The sequence below is a fragment of the Geotrypetes seraphini genome, chromosome 5, assembly GCF_902459505.1.
Source record: "Geotrypetes seraphini chromosome 5, aGeoSer1.1, whole genome shotgun sequence".
In the NCBI taxonomy this organism is placed as follows: Eukaryota; Metazoa; Chordata; class Amphibia; order Gymnophiona; family Dermophiidae; genus Geotrypetes; species Geotrypetes seraphini.
The window spans coordinates 130,696,937-130,718,290 of record NC_047088.1 but is presented as its reverse complement, the minus strand read 5'-3'; the positions used below and the strand labels follow the sequence as shown (position 1 = coordinate 130,718,290).

The window sequence follows — 21,354 nt, the reverse complement described above, 5'->3', positions numbered from 1 at the left end:
GGTTCATGTCGCTTGCAGCCATTTTTTTTGTTTTTTTTTAAAGTTAGGCGGGAACTTTTGGTGGCTGAACTTTCGGTGGCTCTTCAATGTTGAGCAGCGGCGGCAGCAGGATTTGTGACAGATGACAGCCGGGTGCTCACATAAATTAGCCGGGTGCAGCGCCCGGCTAAAAGGCGCTAGGGAGAACATTGGGTACTTATTCTTATATTTAGGAAAGTCAGGAAGTGACAAAATAAGATTCAATGAGAAATCATTTGGGAGAGACCAATCTAATTAAAATAAAGATCAGGGTAGTGAACACATTGAAGGCAAAAAGTTCACTACAGGAGCAAAATGTGGTCATTACAAATACAGATTAAACAGAGATGTACTAACATTAATAAATAAAATAAGCTAAAAAGAATAGTAATAAGAATAAGAAGTGTTGAAGACTTTTCAAAACAAACAAATCACAGCAGAAGATCCTCCTTGGTCTAGAGCAGTGGTTCCCAACCCTTTCCTGGAGGACCACCAGGCCAGTCGGGTTTTCAGGATAGCCCTAATGAATATGCATGAGAGAGATAGAAACATAGAAGATGACGGCAGAAAAGGACTACAGCCCATCAAGTCTGCCCACTCTGCTTACCCACCCCCTGTCTATGCCCTAATGACCCAATTTTCTTATCTTGATCCTCGTAGGGATCCCACATGGGTATCCCATTTATTCTTAAAGTCTGGCACGCTGTCTGCCTCGATCACCTGCACTGGAAACTTGTTCCAATGATCAACCACTCTCTCTGTGAAGAAATACTTTCTGGTGTCGCCATGAAATTTTCCGCCCCTGAGTTTGAGCGGGTGCCCTCTTGTGACCGAGGGTCCCTTGAGAAAGAAAATATCATCTTCCACTTCGACACGTCCCGTGAGGTACTTAAATGTTTCGATCATGTCTCCCCTCTCCTTACGTTCCTCGAGAGTGTAGAGCTGCAATTTGTTCAGTCTCTCTTCGTACGAGAGACCCTTGAGCCCCGAGATCATCCTGGTGGCCGTCCGCTGAATCGATTCAATTCTGCACACATCTTTACTGTAATGTGGCCTCCAGAATTGCACACAATACTCCAGATGAGGTCTCACCATGGCCCTGTACAACGGCATTATGACTTCAGGCTTTCGGCTGACGAAACTTCTATTGATACAACCCAATATCTGCCTTGCCTTAGATGAAGCCTTCTCCACTTGATTGGCAGTTTTCATGTATGCACTGATGATTACTCCTAAATCTCGTTCTGCTGAAGTCCTAGTTAAAATTTCTCCGTTCAAGAAGTACGTCCTGCATGGATTTCTTAGCATTGAAGCCTAGCTGCAAACTTTCCAATGTAAGCAGGTCCTGCGCCATATAATTCTGTAAACTGCATTCACTTACTATATTTCATAGTTTGGCGTCATCGGCAAATAGTGTTATTTTACCTTGAAGCCCTTGAGTCAGATCCCCTATGAATATGTTGAAAAGGAGTGGACCCATATAATGGAGGTGCCAGGCATGCAAATCTCCATGCATATTCAGTAGGGCTATCCTGAAAACCTGATTGGCCTGGTGGTCCTCCAAGTCCAGCACTCAGGCAATGTCGGAGCCCATCATCCAAGGCTACATCTTAATCTGCATCCACACTTCCACAACAAAGGGGTATTTACGATCTCCAGCAGAGAAGGAATTAACAAGCATAAAAATAGCAAGGTAAAGTTCAAACTCAGGAAAAAAACAGTACACAGTAAGGTAGTCAGAGGTATTTATCAAAAATATCTAGTGTATAACAACAAACGATCTTGTTGTAAATGCAGACCATGTGCAGAGATGAAAACTCTGGTGGAATCAGTGCACAAAAAAAGATAGATCCAGTAATGGAGATATTGAAAAACAAATAGTGAACAAGTATGTAGTCAAGTTAAAGTTTACAATAGAAATATATTAAGTTAAGCATTAGGTAAATATATGTAAACAAATTTGTAATGCAGGTCATAGCAATGGAATGATGCCGATGCGAGTAATTTTACCAAACAGGATTAGTTAGCAGGATTACAAAGTTGAAATTCAGGAGTGCAGAGGAAGTAGATTGAAACATTTGTTAAGGTAAAGGTGTCCAGATATTGTATTAAAGTTTCCGGCTCATCAAAGGAGCGTGTCGAGTTGTAACGAGTAATCTTCATCCGTGCTGAATATAAAAGTCCATATTGTGATCCTAGTTTTTTAAGCCAATCATGGAGAGCTAAGAATGATTTTCTTTTTTGCACTGTAGTTTTGTTTAGATCAGGAAAGAACATTAACTTTAAACCATATGTTATTGAAGATTTTAGTTTTGCTTTCTGAAGTATTTGTAATGCTTGTGGTTATCGAAGGAGCATGATAGCAAAAGATTGAGGAAATTTTTGCTGATTTGACCTCGTGGAAGGAGAACGATGAGCTTTCGATTTCCAGTTTATCAAGATGTAGATCAAATATGTTAGGTAAATCTTTTTCCAGAAAAGCTGTTGAATCATTATTTTCAATACCTTCAGTGAATCCCAGAATTCTGATATTGTTTCTTCTGGATCTATTAAGATCCTCAAGCTCTTTTAAGTAAGTCAATTTCTTTCTTTTTTTTCTCTCATTCTTAGAATGTTTTCTATATTGGTCATACATTTTGTGGCGGTTTCAGCAGATTTAATTTGTACTTTATTCTTTTGAGATTTAAGATCATTTATATCTTCTCTGAGAGCTAAGGAATTGTGGTTATCTTGGAGAATTTCTTTAATGGATAAAATTTCATCCATAATGGTTTGAAGAAAGATATCTTGTTCTGGAGCTGAAGCCATCTTAGAAGGAGACTGTGCTGCTTGTTTTTGTTGTTTTGAAGCCAGCATTGCAGCTGCAGAGGATTCAGAATTGTGTTTAATTAGTGAAGAATTAAAATAATCAAATTGAAGATTTAAAAGTTGTAATTGCAGGATTTTAAGCAAGAAACTTGAAAGCTAGTGATTCAGATGTCCATTCTTATTGAAGTTCACCAGAACCCCCTACCATGCAATCAATTGTGATTAATCATACAATGAAAATTTATAATCAATCCATTTCAATCAAATTTTAAATTGATATCTTTCTCAAGTCACCTTATCTCAAGAAAGATTTAGCGGAACTAGAAAAGGTTTAAAGAAGAGCAACCAAGATGATAAAGGGGATGGAACTCCTCTCGTATGAGGGAAAACAAGTGAATTTATTTTTTACTCAGTCAGAAATTACAAAGACTAAGAGACACTTGATGAAGTTACAGGGAAATACTTTTGAAACCAATAGGAGGAAATATTTTTTCACTCAGAGATAAGCTCTGGAATGCATTGCCAGAGGTTGTGGTAAGAGCAGTTAATATAGTTGGTTTTAAGAAAAGTTTGAACAATTTCATGGAGGAAAAGTCCATAGTTTGTTATTGAGGCAGACATGGGGGAAGCCTCTGCTTGCCCTGGATCGGTAGCATGGAATGTTGCTACTATATCAGTTTTTGCCAGATACTAGTGACCTGGATTGGCCACTGTGAAGACGGTCTACTGGGCTAGATGAACCATCAGTCTTGACTCAGTAAGGCTATTCTTGTATTCTTATGTTCTAATTTAAAACCTAAAATCAGAACCCCCCCAAACATGGCATATGAATAAGAGCTGCCACAGACTTTCTCAAAGTTAAAAATTATATATTGTCTGTGACACTTCAGCCAATCCATGCAAGATTCCTGGCATGGATTCCTAGCCATTCACGACCTGCCTTAGCTATTTTACTGTAGCAGAGATTCTCAATCCAGTCCCTGGGATACAGTCAGCCAGCCAGGTTTTCAGGATATGCATGATATAGATTTGCATAAAGTTTCAAGTTTATTAAAATTTGATGCAAATGCTTATATAAGCTTTTATATTATTTCAGAGCGAATATTATATATTAAAAATCAGGGGTAATAGAAACTCATAATTATACGTACAAGGACAAATTCTGAAGACAGACATATAGAAACAGGAGGAGAAGGGGTAGAACTACAGTATTATAGAGAAAGGCGACATTAAAGGTTAATATGATAGGTTGGGGAAGAAAGAAAGAGTAGATCATTTTTAAAATGAAAAGGTATTCCAATGTTAATATCTGTGAATGAAAGTTTTAATTTTCGAAGGCATCATTATAAAGAGAGGTTTTCAATGAACATTTAAACTTGTCTAATATAGGTTCTTCTCTAATATAGCCTGGGAGTAAGTTTCATAACTGTGGTGCGATGACCGAAAAGATCTCTGCACGTCTCGTGCCGATAATCTTTAAGGAGGGTACAGAAAGTAGATTTTGTTCGGTCGAACTTAGGGATCTGGAAAGTGTATGTGGTAACAGTCTATCTAGGAAAGTAGGAAGGCTTGACTGATAAATCTTGAATGATAATAGGGCATGGAAACTTATCTCATGCATATTCTGAAAATCTGACTGACTAGATATGTCCTGCGGACTGGGCAGAGAACCACTATACTATAGTAATAATTTTTCTGGTGCACAGGACACACGAGTCTTGACGAGTAAGTTATCTTCCCCTATCCGTGAGCTGTGCAGAAGGAATCATGTACTTTTTCTTCAGGTCTGCCTCCTTCCTCAGTCGGCTATACTGCATCTATTCAAGTTTTTCCTTCTGAACGCGAGCTGGAAGGTATCTTTCTGATCTGATCTGAGAAGTTTTGTTATTTTCGGGCTTTTTATCTGAATTCTGAGGCATCAGCCCCACTGGCAGCTTGAAGATCACAGCATCCTGGACTTGATTTATACTTGATTCAGGCAGTGATCTTCTCCATTATCCAGCTGCAATATAAGCTGAAGCAGGCAATAGCACCAGTTCAGCAAAGCACAGTGAATACAGGCTGTTATAGCCTATGTGAAAATCAAGAGGGGGTTCTCAGGACTGCAGTTTTGATGGTTTCTGGGGCTAGCTATAGCCTTACTGGGTCATACCAATGGTCCATCAATCCCATTAGCCCTTTCTCACAGTGTCCAATCCAGGTCCCTAGTTCCTGGCCAAAACCTAAGGAGCAGCAACATTCCATACTACCGATCCACTTTGGTGCAGCTTTCCTGGGTCATTTTTTTTTGTTGCCAGAATGCTGCTGTAGCGGCCATATTAGATTTCCTGACTAGATTTTCCATATTAGATTTCCTGATTCTTTAATTAAAAAAACCTCTATTTTCCTCAAATCCCCTCAATTTGGCTTAAAATCAATTATAATGGACTCCTCAGAACTTTCTACCCCTATACCATGCCAGGTTTGCGCTTAAAGGTCAACTGAGGAGCATCCATAATACTCAAGAAAGACTCAGACGACTGGAGACCAATCCTGAAAGTGCCGCGGTTCGCATGTAGATCATTCAATCAGTCATTGTGGCAGTAGCACCGAGAGAACTCTTATCCTCTTTAGATTTGATGGAGGCCTAACTTCATGTTTCCATATTCCTGGAGTACAGGAAATATTTAAGATTCCATCTACTGGGGAGACATTTCTAGTTCTCTGCGCTTCCCTTAAGTCTAGAAATAGCATCACACACATTCGCCAAGATTATGGTTGGGGTAGCGGCATATTTCCGCAAGGCAGGAATACAATTGCATCCATACTTGGACAATTGGTTGATCAGAGCCCTGTCCAAATTGGATGGAGAAAAAGCTGTGGCAAAAGTGGTCCAACTGTTGCAGAACATGGGTTGGATTGTCAACTAATGGAAAAGCCAATTAGTACTGTCCCAATCCCTGGAGTGTTTGGGAATTTGTTTCAATACAGCAGGCCGTGTTTTTCCTCGCAAACAAGATCTGGAGACAAATTTCAGACCTTTTTATGATGCCAATACTTATGGCGTGGCACTATCTACTGGTGTTGAGATCCATAGCAGCAACCATGATGGTGGTTCCTTGGGCAAAGGCTTATATGTGACTGCTCCAGGTGATCCTGACCACAGATGCCAGGTTTACATCTTGAGAGCTCATTCAAGTGGCTATCCAGTTCAAGGCCAATGGATGTCCTTTCAGACTCTGGTGAGACCTCATTTAGAATATTGTGTACAATTCTGGAGGCCACACCTTCAAAAAAATATAAAAAGGATGAAGTCGGTCCAGAGGAAGGCTACTAAAATGGTGTGTGGTCTCCGTCATAAAGCTTATGGGGACAGACTTAAAGATTTCAATCTGTATACTTTGGAGGAAAGGCGGGAGAGGGGAGATATGATAGAGACGTTTAAATGCCAGACGTAATATAAATGTGCATGAGTCGAGTCTCTTTCATTTGAAAGGAAACTCTGCAATGAGAGGGCATAGGATGAAGTTAAGAGGTGATAGGCTCCGGAGTAATCTGAGAAAATACTTTTTTACGGAAATGGTGGTAGATGTGTGGAAACAGAGACTGTGTATGAATTCAAGAGGGCCTGGGATGGGCATATGGGATCTCTTGGAGAGAGAAAGAGATAATGGTTACTGCGGATGGGCAGACTAGATAGGCCATTTGGCCTTTATCTGCCGTCATGTTTCTATGTTTCAGAGGAAATGGACGATAAACAGACTGGAGTTTAGTCATACGGCTAGCTTTATAGACGCTGTTTATAGTATGTCTTGTTTTGTTTGTTGAGTTGAGTTTTAACATATAACTTTCAATTGTTGTAGTGCCCCCTCCTGACGAAGCAGATGTGAAACTCAAGTACAGGGGTTGCAAGTCTGGATATATCTTTTTGAGTGATCTGAGTTTGGTGAAAACACGAGCGCAGGAAGCTAAATGTGACACCGTCCTTTTCAGGAATCCAAATACAACTAAGATAAGTAAAAATTGTGGTGAATAATTTACTTTGGATGTTTAGAGAGCAATTAAGAAGGCGGTGTATAGGACCTAACAGTGCTATGATAGTCCTTTCAAAAACCTGTGCTATGATGGTCCCTTCAAAAACCTGTGCACTAAGGTTGGTGATTTGAGCACTTTATTTGCACTTTACATGTACTTATATGTTTGTTATGTTTATTTGATTTTATATTGAAATTTGATTTTTGGAGAAGCTATAGTATAATATATTAACACAAGCTTTGAATGAATATTGGACTCCTTACTGGATAGTGGTCTTCTTTGACAATGCCACAGTAGCGGTTTATGTCAGCCAGCAGGAAGGTACCAAAAGTGCTCCATTAAGACTGAAGGCCCAGTTCTGTTGGGCAGAGCTCCACCTGCAGGCAGTCTCCATAGCTTATGTTGTGGGTGTGGAGAATTACAAGTCAATTATCTCAGCTGGCAGACACTGGACCTGGGGGGAGTGGTTGTTGTCCCAGGACCGGATGACATCCATCCGAGGGTCATCAAGGAACTGAAAGGTACCATAGCTGAACTGCTTCAACTAATAGCCAATCTGTCGATCAAATCGGGAAAAATTCCAGAAGACTTGAAGGTGGCGAATGTTACGCCGATCTTCAAGAAGGGTTTGAGGGGAGATCTGGGAAACTACAGACCGGTGAGTCTGACCTCAGTACTGGGAAAGATGGTAGAGTTGCTGATAAAGGACTGCATCCAGTCCACGGATTCAAAGAAACAGGACAAAGTGTTAAAGTTACTGGATGTGTGGAGAGTTCTCCGTTATCTTAAAGTGACTACTGACTTGGCTTTCCGTTCACAGTCAATACTAGTACGGCCAGGCTGGGCCATTCAGCCAGGGCCGCCATCAGGGCAGTACTACCAGTCCTGCATTCAGTGGACCAGAGCTGACAGGGGGCCCGGGCTCCCCAGCGATTTTCAGCTGGGCGCAGTGCCCAGCAAATTTAGATGCCCGCCCGGCTGTCATCTGCCGAATCCTGCTGCCGCCACTGCTTAATGCGCAGCCTGAAGAGCCGCCGAAAAACCCGCCGGACTTTAAACAAAAAAAAACCCCCAGCAAGCGACTCGAACCCGGCTTCCCTCTGAAACCGGAAGTTACGTCGGGGGGGGGGGTAGAGAAGAGAAGCTGGCATGGACCATTAGAGCCCCGGAGCATGCGGGAGATAGGCCAGCCATGGAGGGAAGCTTACTTGCTCTTGCTTACTTCGGCCCTTTCTCGCTGCCGGGTCCTGCCTACTTTCTGTTTCCGTGAAGGCAGGACCCGGCAACGAGAAAGGCCCGAAGTAAGCAAGAGCAGCAAGTTGTAAACTTCCCTCTGTCGCTGCCCTTTGGGAGATAGGTCAGCAACCAAGGGAAACTTGCAACTTGCCTTTGTCTGTAGTGAATCTGCCGGGTGTGTGAGATGGGGGGGAATGGGAGGAGTAATGCTGCTGCACCCAATTAGGGGGGAGGGGGAAGAGAAATGCTGCTTCTGCTGTACCCAATTGGGGGGGAAGAGAAATGCTGATGATACTGCTGTACCCACTGGGAGGAGGGGGAAGAGAAATACTGCTGCACCCAATTGGGGAGAGAGAGGGAAGGAGGGAGAAGGAAGATCAGGAAAAGGAGTAAAGAGATGCAAAGACCATGGGAGGGAGGGAAAAGGAGATACCATACCATGGAGTGGAAGAGAGAGATGTCAGGGCATATGGGGGGAAGCAGGGCCAGATTAAAGGATAGGCCCAGTAGGCACAGGCCTAGGGCCCAAAATAGTCAGGGGGGCCTGCCAGTGCTGTGCTTTAGGGCCTCACCCTTGCTGGATTCGCTGGCAGCAGCCTCATCATTATCCCGGGCGACCCCCAACCCGATCCGACTCTCCTATCTCTCCCTCCTTACCTCATCAGTGGCGTGCCAGAGGGAATCACGGCAGGAGAAAGCCCTGAAGCAGCCTGCTTAGAGTAGAGCAGTGCTGTTTAGAGTCTCGTGATGGGAGGGAGGGAGAGATAGGAGGGTTGTGGGGGGGGAGAGTAGCAGTCTGCCCCGGGTGTTCGACCTGGCATCATGAACTTCTTCGGCTAGCATCAGCATTTACAATTCACTGCTGTTGCCAGCTTCTGGCCTTCCTCTCTGCCGGGTCCTGCCTACTTCTGTTTCCATGAAGGCAGGACCCGACAGAGAAGAAGGCCCGAAGCTGGCAACTGCAGCAAATTGTGAATGCTGCTGCCTGAAGAAGTTCATGACGCCAGGTCATGGGTGACAGAAGGAGGAAAGGGAGCAGAGGGGGAGAGACTTGCTGCACTCAACTGGAGGGAGAAAGAAGATGAGGGAGGGAATGAAATGAGATGCCAGGGATTGGAGGGAAGGGAGGGAGGAAGAGATGCCAGGGCATGGAAGGAAGGAGGAAAGTATGCCAGACCAAGGGAAAAGGAAGGGGGAAAGGAAGGAGGAGATGTCAGAGCATGGAGGGGGGAGGGAGAGATGGAAGAAAATGAAAGGAGTGAGATGCTAGAGAATCAGGGAAGGGAAGATACCAGACTGTGGGGTGCGAATGAAAGAAAGGAGAAGAGAGAGATGCCAGAACATAGGGGACGGGGTGGTGACAGAGAGAGAAAAATGGAGAGGTGGTAGAGCTGAAATCAATCATGTACAAAGGAGAAGAGAAGGGGCACAGGATAGACAGTTTATTGAAGGAGCATAAAAAGAGGGAAGATGCCATATGGAACGGGGAGAGGGCGGACAGTGGATGGAAGGGGCTGATGCTGTATGGAAGACAGAGCGGACAGATGCTGGCTAGAAAGAAGAGTGAAGACAAGATGATTAAAGCAAAAACGACAAAAGGTAGAAAAAATTGTTTTGCTGCTTTACATAGAATCAAGTAGTATTGTATCTATTGATTAAAGTTTATAAATAGGAAATGGAAATAAGACAGTTTTGGGGTGACTAAACCCCTTTCCTCAGGTCAGGACAGGATACCATAACAGCAGGGGTGCCCAAATGGTCAAGCGCAATCGACCAGTAGATCGCAAAGGCAATGTGAGTCGATCGTGTTGCCTTGGCAATCTTTTTCTTCCTGCCTCCCTGAGCCAGGCCAGGCACATAGAAGCGCCGGACTCACAAGACTTCACTTCCGATGTCAATTCTGACGTCAGAGAGGAAGTTCTGGGCCAGCCAATCGCTGCCTGGCTGGCCTGGAACTTCCTCTCCATCGTTAGAATTGACATCAGAGGTGAAGTCTTGTGAGTCTGGCGCTTGTACATTCCTGACCTGGCTCGTGGAAGCAGGGAGAAATCGGCATGGTGGCTTAGGGGGTAGGGAAAGAATCGGGGAAGTGGAGAAATTGGCGCGATGGCTTGGGGGGCAGGGGGAGAGAGAAAGAAAGAGAGACAGAAAGAAAAGGGGAGGGGCAGAAAGAAAAAAATATTGGATTTATAGTCAGAAGAAGGAAGTGCAAACAGAGACTCATGAAATCACCAGACAAAAAGGTAGGAAAAATGATTTTATTTTCAGTTTAGTGATCAAAATGTGTCTGTTTAGAGAATTTATATCTGCAATAGCAGTTTTTAGCGCAGGGAGCCTTTGAGCAGCGCAGGGAGCCTTTGAGCAGCACAGGGCATTCAGTGCATCTCCCTGCTCTAAAAACCGCTATTGCGATTTAGTAAAAAGGGAGGGGGTATATTTGTCTATTTTTGTATAGTTGTTCCTGAGGTGACATTGCATAGAATCGTCTGACTTGACTTCTTTGAAAACCTGCGGAATATAAATGATAATTAACATTTTCTCTGCATACAGTGTGCTTTGTGGGGTTTTTTTTAATTTTATTGTTGGTAGATCATTTTGACTTGGTCATTTTAAAAGTAGCTTGCAAGCCCAAAATGTGTGGGCACCCCTGCTGTAGAGCCATTTCTTATATGACTGGGTGAGCTTTATTTATCTTTTTTTTTAGTTGTTTAAATTCATACAGAAATAAATGGCTAGATTGAACCTAATGACTTCATTAACGCCTGTCCCTTTTTTTAACTTCTATACCATTTAAAAGAGGGCAAATACTTCTTAAATTTAGTAAAAATATTCTGGCACAAGTGTCAAACCTTAAAAAAGGAAGTCATATTGAGCATTGGAAAATAATAATAATAATTTATTTCTTAAAAATAGGGCTCCTTTTACTAAGTAACGATAGTGGCTTTAGCGTACGCCAAGCATTGAGCTGGTGTTATTTTTCCCACGTAGAGCAGGGGTTTGTGCGCGCTAGACATATGTTAGTTTAGAATAGATAGGTATAGATTAGTTTAGTTTAGGTTAGGTTAGGGCCCTGCTGAAAGAGTCTACCTTGACGTGGTTGCAGGCTTACAAATCTTTTAGTCAAAGAGTGCGGTGACAGAGAAAAGTATGTGTGTATTCGGCCCATGGAAGAAGGGGGGGTCGGGGGGAAGGGGTGCGTGGGGGGCCCAATAGAATTGCTCAGTAAGGGGCCCAGAAATTTCTGATGGCGGCCCTGCATTTAGCATTTAAGGCATCTATTTCCAGATGGATTCTCATGGCAATTTTGTCAGTATACTTTAACTATGGTAAACAGCTGCCAATATCTTTGAGAGCACATTCCATGACAAGTGTAGCTTCTTCATGGGCAGAGGACCCGGCAATCCCGCCTGTTGAAGCTAGAATATTTTTCAAATTTGCCTGCATTTGTTATAAACTGTTGTCTGGATTATCTCCACATTACCTTATCTCTCATTTTGAATTGTATAGACCGGTTAAGTTTACTCATTGTACTAGCTTATTTATATTTCCGAATCCAAAAAATTGCTGTTATAAGAAATTTTTTGATAGGACCTTGGCCTTTCAAGCGGGTAAAGCTCAATCTTGGTTAGGTAATTTGATTCATCAAACTAAATCATACTCTTCTTTCAGGAAACTAGTAAAGACCTATTTGTTCAATAAATTTTTATCTGTCTAAGAACTATGCAATTATATTTGTCTTATGCTCATTGTCCAGTTGTTCTTATCTTTAAACTGCCTAGAACTCTTCCGGGTGTTGGCGGTATAGAAAAACAAAAGTTGTTATTATTATTATTGAGGAGATTTGTAGAGTGGGTACTTGATCCACATTTCACAAAGTTTTATAGAGTGGACATAGTGCAAAATGACTCCACTTTTGGGTCCTCAGTGTTAAGGGCAGGCTCATCTGTCCCATCCTAGATTCCGGTGACTGCTTTGATAGTGCACAACTCGTGAGGACTTGTATGCCCTTTGCACCAGAGTGGAACATTAATGTGGCATAGTGGTTAGAACTACAGCCTCAGCATCCTGAGGTTGTGGGTTTAAACTCCGCACTGCTCCTTGTGACCCTGTGCAAGTCACTTTATCCTTCACTGCCTCAGATACATTAGACTCTGAGCCCACCAGGACAGATAGGGAAAATGCTTGAGTACCTAATTTGTAACCTGTTCTGAGCTCCTTTGGGAGGACAGGCTAATAAAATTGAATGAATAAATGAATAAAAGTCTTTCTGGAAGCAGGGCATATGAATCCTGACATCCTGCCCTGTCAGTTAATTATCCACCTGCTGACTGTCTCAGACAAGTATGTGAATCCAGATCTTGAAATCTTCTTCCAGTCAGATATGAGAACAAAGCCATGTTATCATTACAAATGCAATTGAGAGTATACAAACTTCAGAAATGTTAGTGCTGATTGCATTCTGATAGATGGTCTGGTTGTTCCACTTTGTTTTATATGATATGTTTTGATTAACTTTGTTCACTGTACTTGTTACAGAGTAGAATAGAAGTGTCTTGTCAAAGAAGTTCCCATACCCTTCTTATGTTTTACATTGTAGTACTTATCGATTGCTTTGGTATAAACTGAAGAGATACAGTTTAAGCCACTGACAAAGGAGGCAGACCTGAAGTACAGTAGGCTCTCAACTATCCAACACCCATAGGGATTGGTGGATGCCAAATAACTGTAGGTTCTGGTTTTAGTGTGCATAGTTTCCATAACAAGTGGAAGCATTTTTTGATAAGGATGTTGGTGTGGGCTTCGAATGTCAGTTGTTGATCTAAGATGGCTCCTAGGATTTTACTTGTAGGATCAATTAGGAAGTTTCTTCCATTTAGGTTGATGGAAGGTTCGGTGGGATTGTTCGGAGGGGAGGCCATAAATATTTGGGGTTTTTCCTGTTTTAGTTTTAGCTTGAAATTTGCGAACCATTGTTCTTCTTGGTCGATGATTGAAAAGATGAAATGTCTAGTTTTGATTGATAGGGTGGAAATGAGAACTGTGATTGTGATGTCATCTGCATAGATGTAAGATTGGAGGTTCACATTGGATAGTTCTTGGCCTAGGGAGGAGATATATAGGTTGAATAGGGTGGGGGATAGGGGGGTGCCTTGAGGGACACCACATGGGTTGAAACATGTTTGGGAGTAGGTTTGTTCACTGATGACTTGATAGGATCGGTTTTTTAGGAAGCCTTTGAACCAGTTAAGTACGTGGCCCAAGATGCCTTTGGCATCAAGACAGCTGAGTAGGATGTTGTGGTCCACCAGGTTAAAGGTGCTGCTGAGGTCGAATTGGAGTATTAGTGCTCATTTACCTGAACTGAGTAGGTGTGAGATGTGATCAGTGATGGAAGCTAAGGCTGTTTCTGTGCTGTAGTGTGAATGGAATCCAGATTGGCATTTGTGAAGTGTTGGGAATTTTTCCGGATAGTTTGAGAGGGCAGCATTGATCAAGCCTTCCATAAATTTGGTGAAGAAGGAGATGTTGGCTACAGGTCTGTAGTTGGAAGTTGTGGATATGGGGTCTTTGCGGTTCTTTACAATGGATCTGATAAGGATGTGGCCAAGGTTGGTTGGGAATTTGCCGTTTGCCATTAGTTGAGAGATCCAGTCATAGAGCATGGACTTAAAGGGGGCAGGGGCTGCTCTCATGATAATGGGTGGGTAGTTGTCTAGGCGGCAGAAGGTTTTGGCATATTTATTAGAGAGCTGGAGAAATAGGAACCAGTTAGGAATTTCGAAGTGGTTCCAGATCATGTCTGCTGAGATTAAGTCAGATTGAGGGGGGGAGGGGGGCTGGGTGGGATGTTTTGGAAGGAGGTTCTACGGTTGAGAACTTTTGACTTGAAGAAATGTGGAAAGTTCTCATCGCTTGACAGTTGAATGGAGGAGGGTTGTTTTAGGTGGTCAGTTTCGAATAGTGAGTTGATTAGTTTGAAGAGTTCTTTGCTGTTAGTTGTGAAGGATCCTATTTTCTTGGAGTAAAAGTTGCGTCGTTTTTCCTTGGAGATTCTTTTGTATTTGTGCATTTTGGATCTCCATGTTGCTTTATCCTTTTCTTTTGATTGTAGCTAGTTCTGCGTCGTACCACCTGTCAATTATGTGTCATCTTTTTTTGCCTTTCTTTAGTGGAGCAATTTTGTCTAGGATTTGATTGCTGAGAGTGTTCCAAGTTGTGTTCTGAGTCTGGGTTGGATAGTAGTTCGAAATGGGACCAGAATTCAGTAGGATTGAGGGTGGGTCTGAACTAGGTTGCTGGATTGTCTTTTCTGTGTTTTGTTGATCTGTTGGGATGTGAGTTGGTCCACCGTATTTGGAAGTTGGCTCTCAAGTGGTCCGATCAAATGATGTCAGCCCAGGTAATGTTAGCTAGGCTGATGAGTGAAGAGTGAGGGTCTTTAGATGAGAAAAAGATTAAGTCTAGGTGGTGGCCTTTCTGGTGGGTGGTGGTAGTGGGGGGTATGAAGAATCCCAGGGATGTTAAGAAGGAGAATAGTTCTTTGATTATTGGGGTGTCTTTTTACTCTAGGTCAGCGGTAGGCAATTCCAGTCCTCGAGAGCCGGAGCAGGGTCATGTTTTCAGGATATCCACAATGAATATGTATGAGATGGATTTGCATGCACTGCCTCCTTGAGATGCAAATCTATCTCATGCATATTTATTGTGGATATCCTGAAAACTTGACCTGGCTCCAGCTCTCGAGGACCGGAATTGCCTACCCCTGCTCTAGGTGGAGGTTGATGTCACCGAGTAGCAGGTTGTGTTTGTCATTGGAGGTGTTAAGGAGGAGAAATTCAGAAAACTCTTCACTAGCATTGTTCCATCTGTTGGGCGGGATATAGAACAGTATGGTGTTCAGGTTGGTGGTCAGGTCATGTTTCGTGATATTTCAGGATAGAATTTCTAGGTCTTCAGTTGATTTGGAGTGTGTGGTCTGGAAGTTAAAGTGGTCTTTTAGGATGATGGCTATTCCACCTCCTCTTTTAAAGTTTCTGGAATGGGGTATGATCTTGTAGCTCCTAGGCAGGATGTCATGGATGATTGTCGTTATCAGTGATGTCAGATTATAGAGGTAAGAACTTAATCTTCCCATATTTTACATTTTTGACAGAAAGTGTGTGTGTGTGTGTGTGTGTATATATATATATATATATATATATATACACACAGTATATATACATGTGTGTGTGTTTATGTCTCTTTAATATATATAAAATAAGAATAATCATATAGCTCTACAAGATATAAAATATAAAGCAATAAAGATTTATTTTACAGAAATGTTATTTTAACCATTCAATTTTTATTGTTTTAAGTTATATTATGTGTGTTTGTGCTTTCCCCCCCCCCCCCCCCCAAAATCAGGATCTTTTGAATTTTGATGATCCTTTGAATATTGAGGCTGCAGAACACCATCTACGAGACAAGGTGAGTTGACAGCCAAGTGAATGCATTTTGTTTTCAGACCAGCCAGCACAGGATTCTGATTTTTTCAAACAGAACTGTTCTGGCTATTGCAATGGAACAAATTCACCTTTTTGTGCATATATACCAAGTGCTAAAAAAATATTTATTTTCCTCAAAGGGGGTGAAGAGTGCTAATAAGTTAGCATGTGAGACACTGCCACATGCTAATTGAATAATGCAGGGTTAGCAGGGGCCCTTAATGCCTACAAAATAGATGGTGTTAAAGATTTATAATAGCCATGCACCAATGGCACAATAAGTGTGTGGTTATTAATTTGGAAAATGGGAAAATGTGCCATTTTCCAATCACGGTACAAGTGGCCTTAGCACATGGGAAAGACCCATGTAAGGAGCACACTAAGGCTATATTTGCTGCAACTTTAGTAAAATGGCCCCTAAGTCTTCAAAATTCTCTTAGAGCGCTATAAAGAAGTACTAATCCTCAGGTACCTTGGTTATTTATTTCAAAGCAGTGATCCAGCGATAAAGAAAATATATATCCTAAAAACACAGACATAACATGCTGAACAAATTTTGTGTCATAATAAATCTCAGGAAAATACCCAGTTTTGCAAGTCTCATTATTATTTCTATAAGGCTACCATTCATGCAGCAGAAATGGATTACATTACATTAGTGATTTCTATTCCGCCATTACCTTGCAGTTTAAGGCGGATTACATAAGAATTGTCATAATAATACAGAATACATACCATGGGTTACATATGAATTGTCATGATAATATAGATACATAAGGCGGATTATATGAGAATTGTCATGATGTTTGGAGATACATAGGTGGGTTACATGAGAATTGTCTTGATGTTAGGGGTACATAAGGAGTGGTTTGAGCCTTTTGATTTGTTAGGGAGTAGATCATATTGTAGGTGGAGCTTGGGACAGATCTGGTTTTGTTATATAGGTTTTATGTATTTTTTTGAAGAGTAGGGTTTTTGTTTCTTTTTTGAAGGTTTTGTAGCCTGTAGATTACTGTTTACAACTGCTTTGTAGTAATACTAATTGGCCTAAACAGTTCTTCAAGATAGTAATTCATCTAAGATAAAGGTGATGATCATGGTCTTTTTATATATGATTTTGTTTCCTATGATCTAAATCATCTTTGGTGATGTTCTTTAGGTCCTGTTTCCTCAATGATCATCTCACTTACTCACTGGCCTAATCAATGGCCTGAGGATTTTTAATACAATACTTAGTAAGTGATCATCATTGAGAGGCTTCTTTCTTCATTCATATTTCAGTATCCTACTTTGATCCTCTGCCAGCATAGTTACTGATTCTACAGTTTAATTACATAGTAAATGACAGTAGATAAAGACCTTGAACAATCCATTCAGTCTGCCCATTAATCATAACCATTATAAATTCTTGATTATTTTTTTTTTTCTTTGATATTTCTGGACATAGACCATAAAAGTCTGCCAAGTACTATCCTTGGGTTCCAGATACTGGAGTTGACGTTGAAGCTCACTCAGGCCAATAGGCAGCGGAATGCTTTTTTGTTTGGGGGGCCCCCAATCTCCGCCCCAGATCCCACCCCCATAATAGTACTAATTGTTTTTCCATTCATTTTTCATATATACACACAATATAATCTTATTAACAATACATAATGGTTAACCACAAAATTAAATTCACAAAGCACACTGTATGTATACTTATCTTGGGACAACAGGCAGCCTATTCACACATATGAGTGACGTCATCCACGGAGCCCGGATGCGGACAGCCTCGCAAACAGACTTGCTTGTAGAAACTCAGAAGTTTCGAGTTTGCCACACTGCGCATACCCGAGTGCCTTCCCACCCAGCACAGGGCAAGTCTCCTCAGTTGTCAGTTTTCCTCGGAGCCGAGAAGTCTGTCTTTGACACTCTGCCCTGAACTTCGTTCGCTTCATGCCTTCTCTTCACCGTGGTTTGTGTTTATTTTCTTTTAGCCGAATTGCTGTGACTTTTTTCTTTCTGTTTTAGTTTTATTTTTTTAAAGTTTAATTTTTTTGTCAACTGACGGGTGGGACTGGTCGCACGCCTGCAACCTGCGGTCTTCGACTTTGCAGCGGCTATCTTCCCTCCTATGTCCCGGCCAGCCACGGACTTCAAAAAGTGTAGCCAGTGCCAGTGTACAATTTCTCTCACGGACCCACACCGCTGGTGTCTTCGCTGTCTTGGGCCTGACCATAGTCCGAAGTCGTGCGAACGCTGTGCTACTCTTCAACCTCGAGCCCTTAAACGTCATCGGGTTCAAGTGGAAAAGCTGTTCAGGATGGACTCTTCAGCTATACCTTCGACCTCTATTTCTGACTCGGTCCTGACTTCAACCGGGGGTCCTCCTGTTTCCACAATTCCGACCTCAAGTCTCATCAGACCTTCCTTGTTTGGATCGTCTTTGGCCTTGAGTACACCTGCTTTCTCGTCTCCTGAGCTTCCCTCAGGTCACATACCTAAGCAGAAGGTTCCTGCGGTGGTCCTCAAGCTATCCAAGCATCAGTCCTCCAAGCCGAAGCATGCTTCTACTGCCTCAGCAAGTGGTCCAGTTTCAGACTCGGATCCACATCAATTTGTTTGGTTACTGAGCAAATACGGTCCTGCCTTGACTCTGCCTCCTGCAGTCCAGCTTGGGCAATCAGCAGTCTCCTGCGAAGTCGAGTCCCTGCCTGTGCCTCGAGCTGAGTTTACACACTCTATGCAAGGAGTCAAGTCTTTGCGCGTGTCTGGTCTAGAATCTACACACTCTATGCAAGGAGTCGAGTCTTTGCGAGTATCTCGATTGGAATCTTCACACACTATGCAAGGAGTCGAGTCTTTGCGAGTGTCTCGACAGGAATCCTCACATTCCATACAAGGAGCCGAATCTTTGGGAGTGCTTCGAGATTCCTCGATCCAAACCACTGAATCTATGGGGTTTCGATCTACAGCTTCTAGCCCTATTCATTCACCAGCAGCACTTCCCATTTCCAGGCATAGGGCGAAGTATCCTTGATCTCACCGAGACCTTCTTTCAGGCAGCACTCTCTGCTTAGATCAAGGCCCTCATTGAGGCACAGGTCTTCTTCCACAGAAAAACCTTCCTCGTCCAGACCTCCATCCAAGCCTTCTAGCTCTTCGAGGCCTCCAACTCCTCGATCAAGGTCACCAATTGCAGACCCCGAGGACTCAACTGCTTCCAATACCTCCTCCAAGTCTGTCTATTCCTTGGATTACCAATACTCCAGAGAGGCTTCACCTTCCTTCTCCACTCGAGGCGCCTCAAGTTTCAAGTTTATTTTATAATTTGATTAATCACCTATTCCAAATTCTAGGCAATGTACAAGTCAGCAAAATACATAGTTAAAATAAACATACATAACTAACAAAGAGACTAAGTCTACAAAACATAATGAAAAACACATTTTCAAGTACAATGAGACAATAGGCAAGGCAAGGAAAGAAATACAATCTAATTAATATAGGAGCAAACAATTAGGGGTCATCGAGTCCTTCTCGAGGCCAGGCTCTGGCGGATCAGATGTCCTTTTCTTTTTTTCTTCATCAAATGTCTGATGACCTGGATATTAAATTGGACGCTGGTTCTAAATACTCTAAGGAGTATTTAGAAGAAATGCATCTGCCTCAACCTCCTGCAGAGTCACTCAAGCTTCCTTTTAACTTGCTTCTGTCTCAAACTTTCAAAAGAAATCTGGAGACTCCTTATGCTATACCTGCTGTTCCAGGCAAATTGGAATCGAAGTATAGAACTCTACATTACAAGAGTTTTGAGAATTCACAACTATCTCACCAATCCCTCTTTGTGGAATCCTCATTGAAAAGAACTCATCCTTCCAGAGTTTATGCTATAGCACCTCCTAGAAGAGAGGGTAAGACCATGGACAAGTTTGGCCGTCACCTTTATCAGAATTCCATGATGGCCTCCAGAGTCCTCAACTACAATTTTATCTTCACTACTTATTTTAAGTTCCTGATTGATCTTCTTCCAGGTTTTATGAAAAACTTGGATCAACATAGACATATGGAGTTTCTAGAGATCACTGCTACCTTGGCGCAACTCCGGTTACATCTTCTCCAGTCATCTTATGATGCCTTTGAAATTTCTTCCAGGGTCACTGCTTTTTCAGTAGCGATGCGCCACCTGACCTGGCTTCGCACCATTGATATGGACCCCAATCTTCAGGACCATCTGGCTAATATTCAGCACTGGTCGCCGTACATGAAGAAGGACATGGTACTACTCGAAAGGGTCAAGAGAAGAGCGACTAAAATGGTAAAGGGGCTGGAGGAGTTGCCGTACAGTGAGAGATTGGAGAAGCTGGGCCTCTTCTCCCTTGAAAAGAGGAGACTGCGAGGGGACATGAATGAAACATTCAAAATACTGAAGGATTAGTACCAGTTTTTCCATCTCTGCTTACACAGAGTCAAGGATCTCTACTTCATCCCAACCTGCAGTCTCTGCACCTGACAGGTTGGTACCTCTCAACATAACTCCTCTTCAGTTTTCTCAACCAGTAAAAGACATATTAGAGGCTTCTAGAAAGCCTGCCACTAGACAATGCTATCACCCAAAATGGACTAGATTTTCTATATGATGCATCTCTCATAACAAAGAGCCTTGAGATACCTCCTTCTCTTCTGTCTTGGATTATCTGCTGCACTTATCTACCTCTGGCCTCAAGTCAACATCCATTTGAGTCCATCTTAGTGCAATTGCTGCTTTCCATCAGCCTATCGAAGGGAAACCCCTTTCTGCTCATCCTGTGTTTTCCAGATTTATGAAAGGACTTTTCAATGTCAAACCTCCTCTCAAACCGCCTCCCGTGGTTTGGGTTCTCAATGTTGTTCTTGCTCAATTGTTGAAGCCTCCATTTGAACCAATATATACGGCTCATCTGAAATATCTCACTTGGAAAGTGGTGTTTCTCATTGCCCTCACATCTGCTCGAAGAGTCGGTGAGCTGTAAGCTTTAGTTGCTGATCCACCTTTCACAGTTTTCCATCATGAAAAGGTGGTCCTTCGTACTCATCCTAAATTCTTACCTAAAGTGGTTTCAGAATTTCATCTCAACCAATCCATTGTACTTCCAGTATTTTTTCCAAGGCCTCATTCTCATCCTTTAGAATAAACTTTTCATACCCTGGACTGTAAGCGTGCTTTGGCCTTCTACTTAGAACGCACCAAATCACACAGATCTGCTCCTCAACGTTTTATTTTGTCTCCTTCGATCCAAACAAGTTGGGACGTCCAATTTCTAAGTAAACCATCTCCAACTGGATGGCTGTTTGTATCTCTTTCTGCTATGCTCAGGCTGGACTACAGAATCGAGTCACAGCCCACAAAGTCAGAGCCATGGCGGCTTCAGTGACTTTCCTCAGATCCACTCCTATTGAGGAAATTTGCAAAGCTGCCACCTGGTCCTCAGTTCATACTTTCACCTCTCATTATTGTCTGGATGTTTTCGCCAGACAGGATGGCCTTTTTGGCCAGGCAGTATTACAAAATTCTCCTGAATTTCCAACACTCCTATCATCCATTCTGGTTAGCTTGGAGGTCACCCACATGTGAAAATAGGCTGCCTGCTTGTCCTGGGATAAATAACGTTATACACACTACAGGCTGGGGCTGGGGGCAGGTATTATCCAGGGACAACAGGCAGCTATTCTCACAACCAACCCACCTCCCTGGGTTGGCTTCTCTGCTAGCTATCTGAACTGAGGAGACGCACCCTGTGTTGGGCGGGAAGGCACTCGCGCATACGTGGTG

At 42.5% G+C, this 21,354-nt stretch overlaps 1 protein-coding gene across 10 annotated transcripts in view; it reads left to right on the top strand.

The window, feature by feature from the left end:
• The window catches only part of UBE2F (ubiquitin conjugating enzyme E2 F (putative)), a 625,415-nt gene that overhangs the window by 569,438 nt on the left and 34,623 nt on the right, over nucleotides 1-21,354 (top strand). For 8 of the 10 annotated variants that reach the window (XM_033944350.1, XM_033944352.1, XM_033944349.1 and 5 more), the window contains one exon: nucleotides 15,484-15,546. In XM_033944350.1, coding sequence (XP_033800241.1) covers nucleotides 15,484-15,546 — 63 coding nt within the window. Of the gene's footprint in view, nucleotides 1-6,668; nucleotides 7,914-15,483; nucleotides 15,547-21,354 lie in introns of those variants that run through there. The other 2 variants (XM_033944359.1, XM_033944353.1) reach the window with 1 other exon arrangement.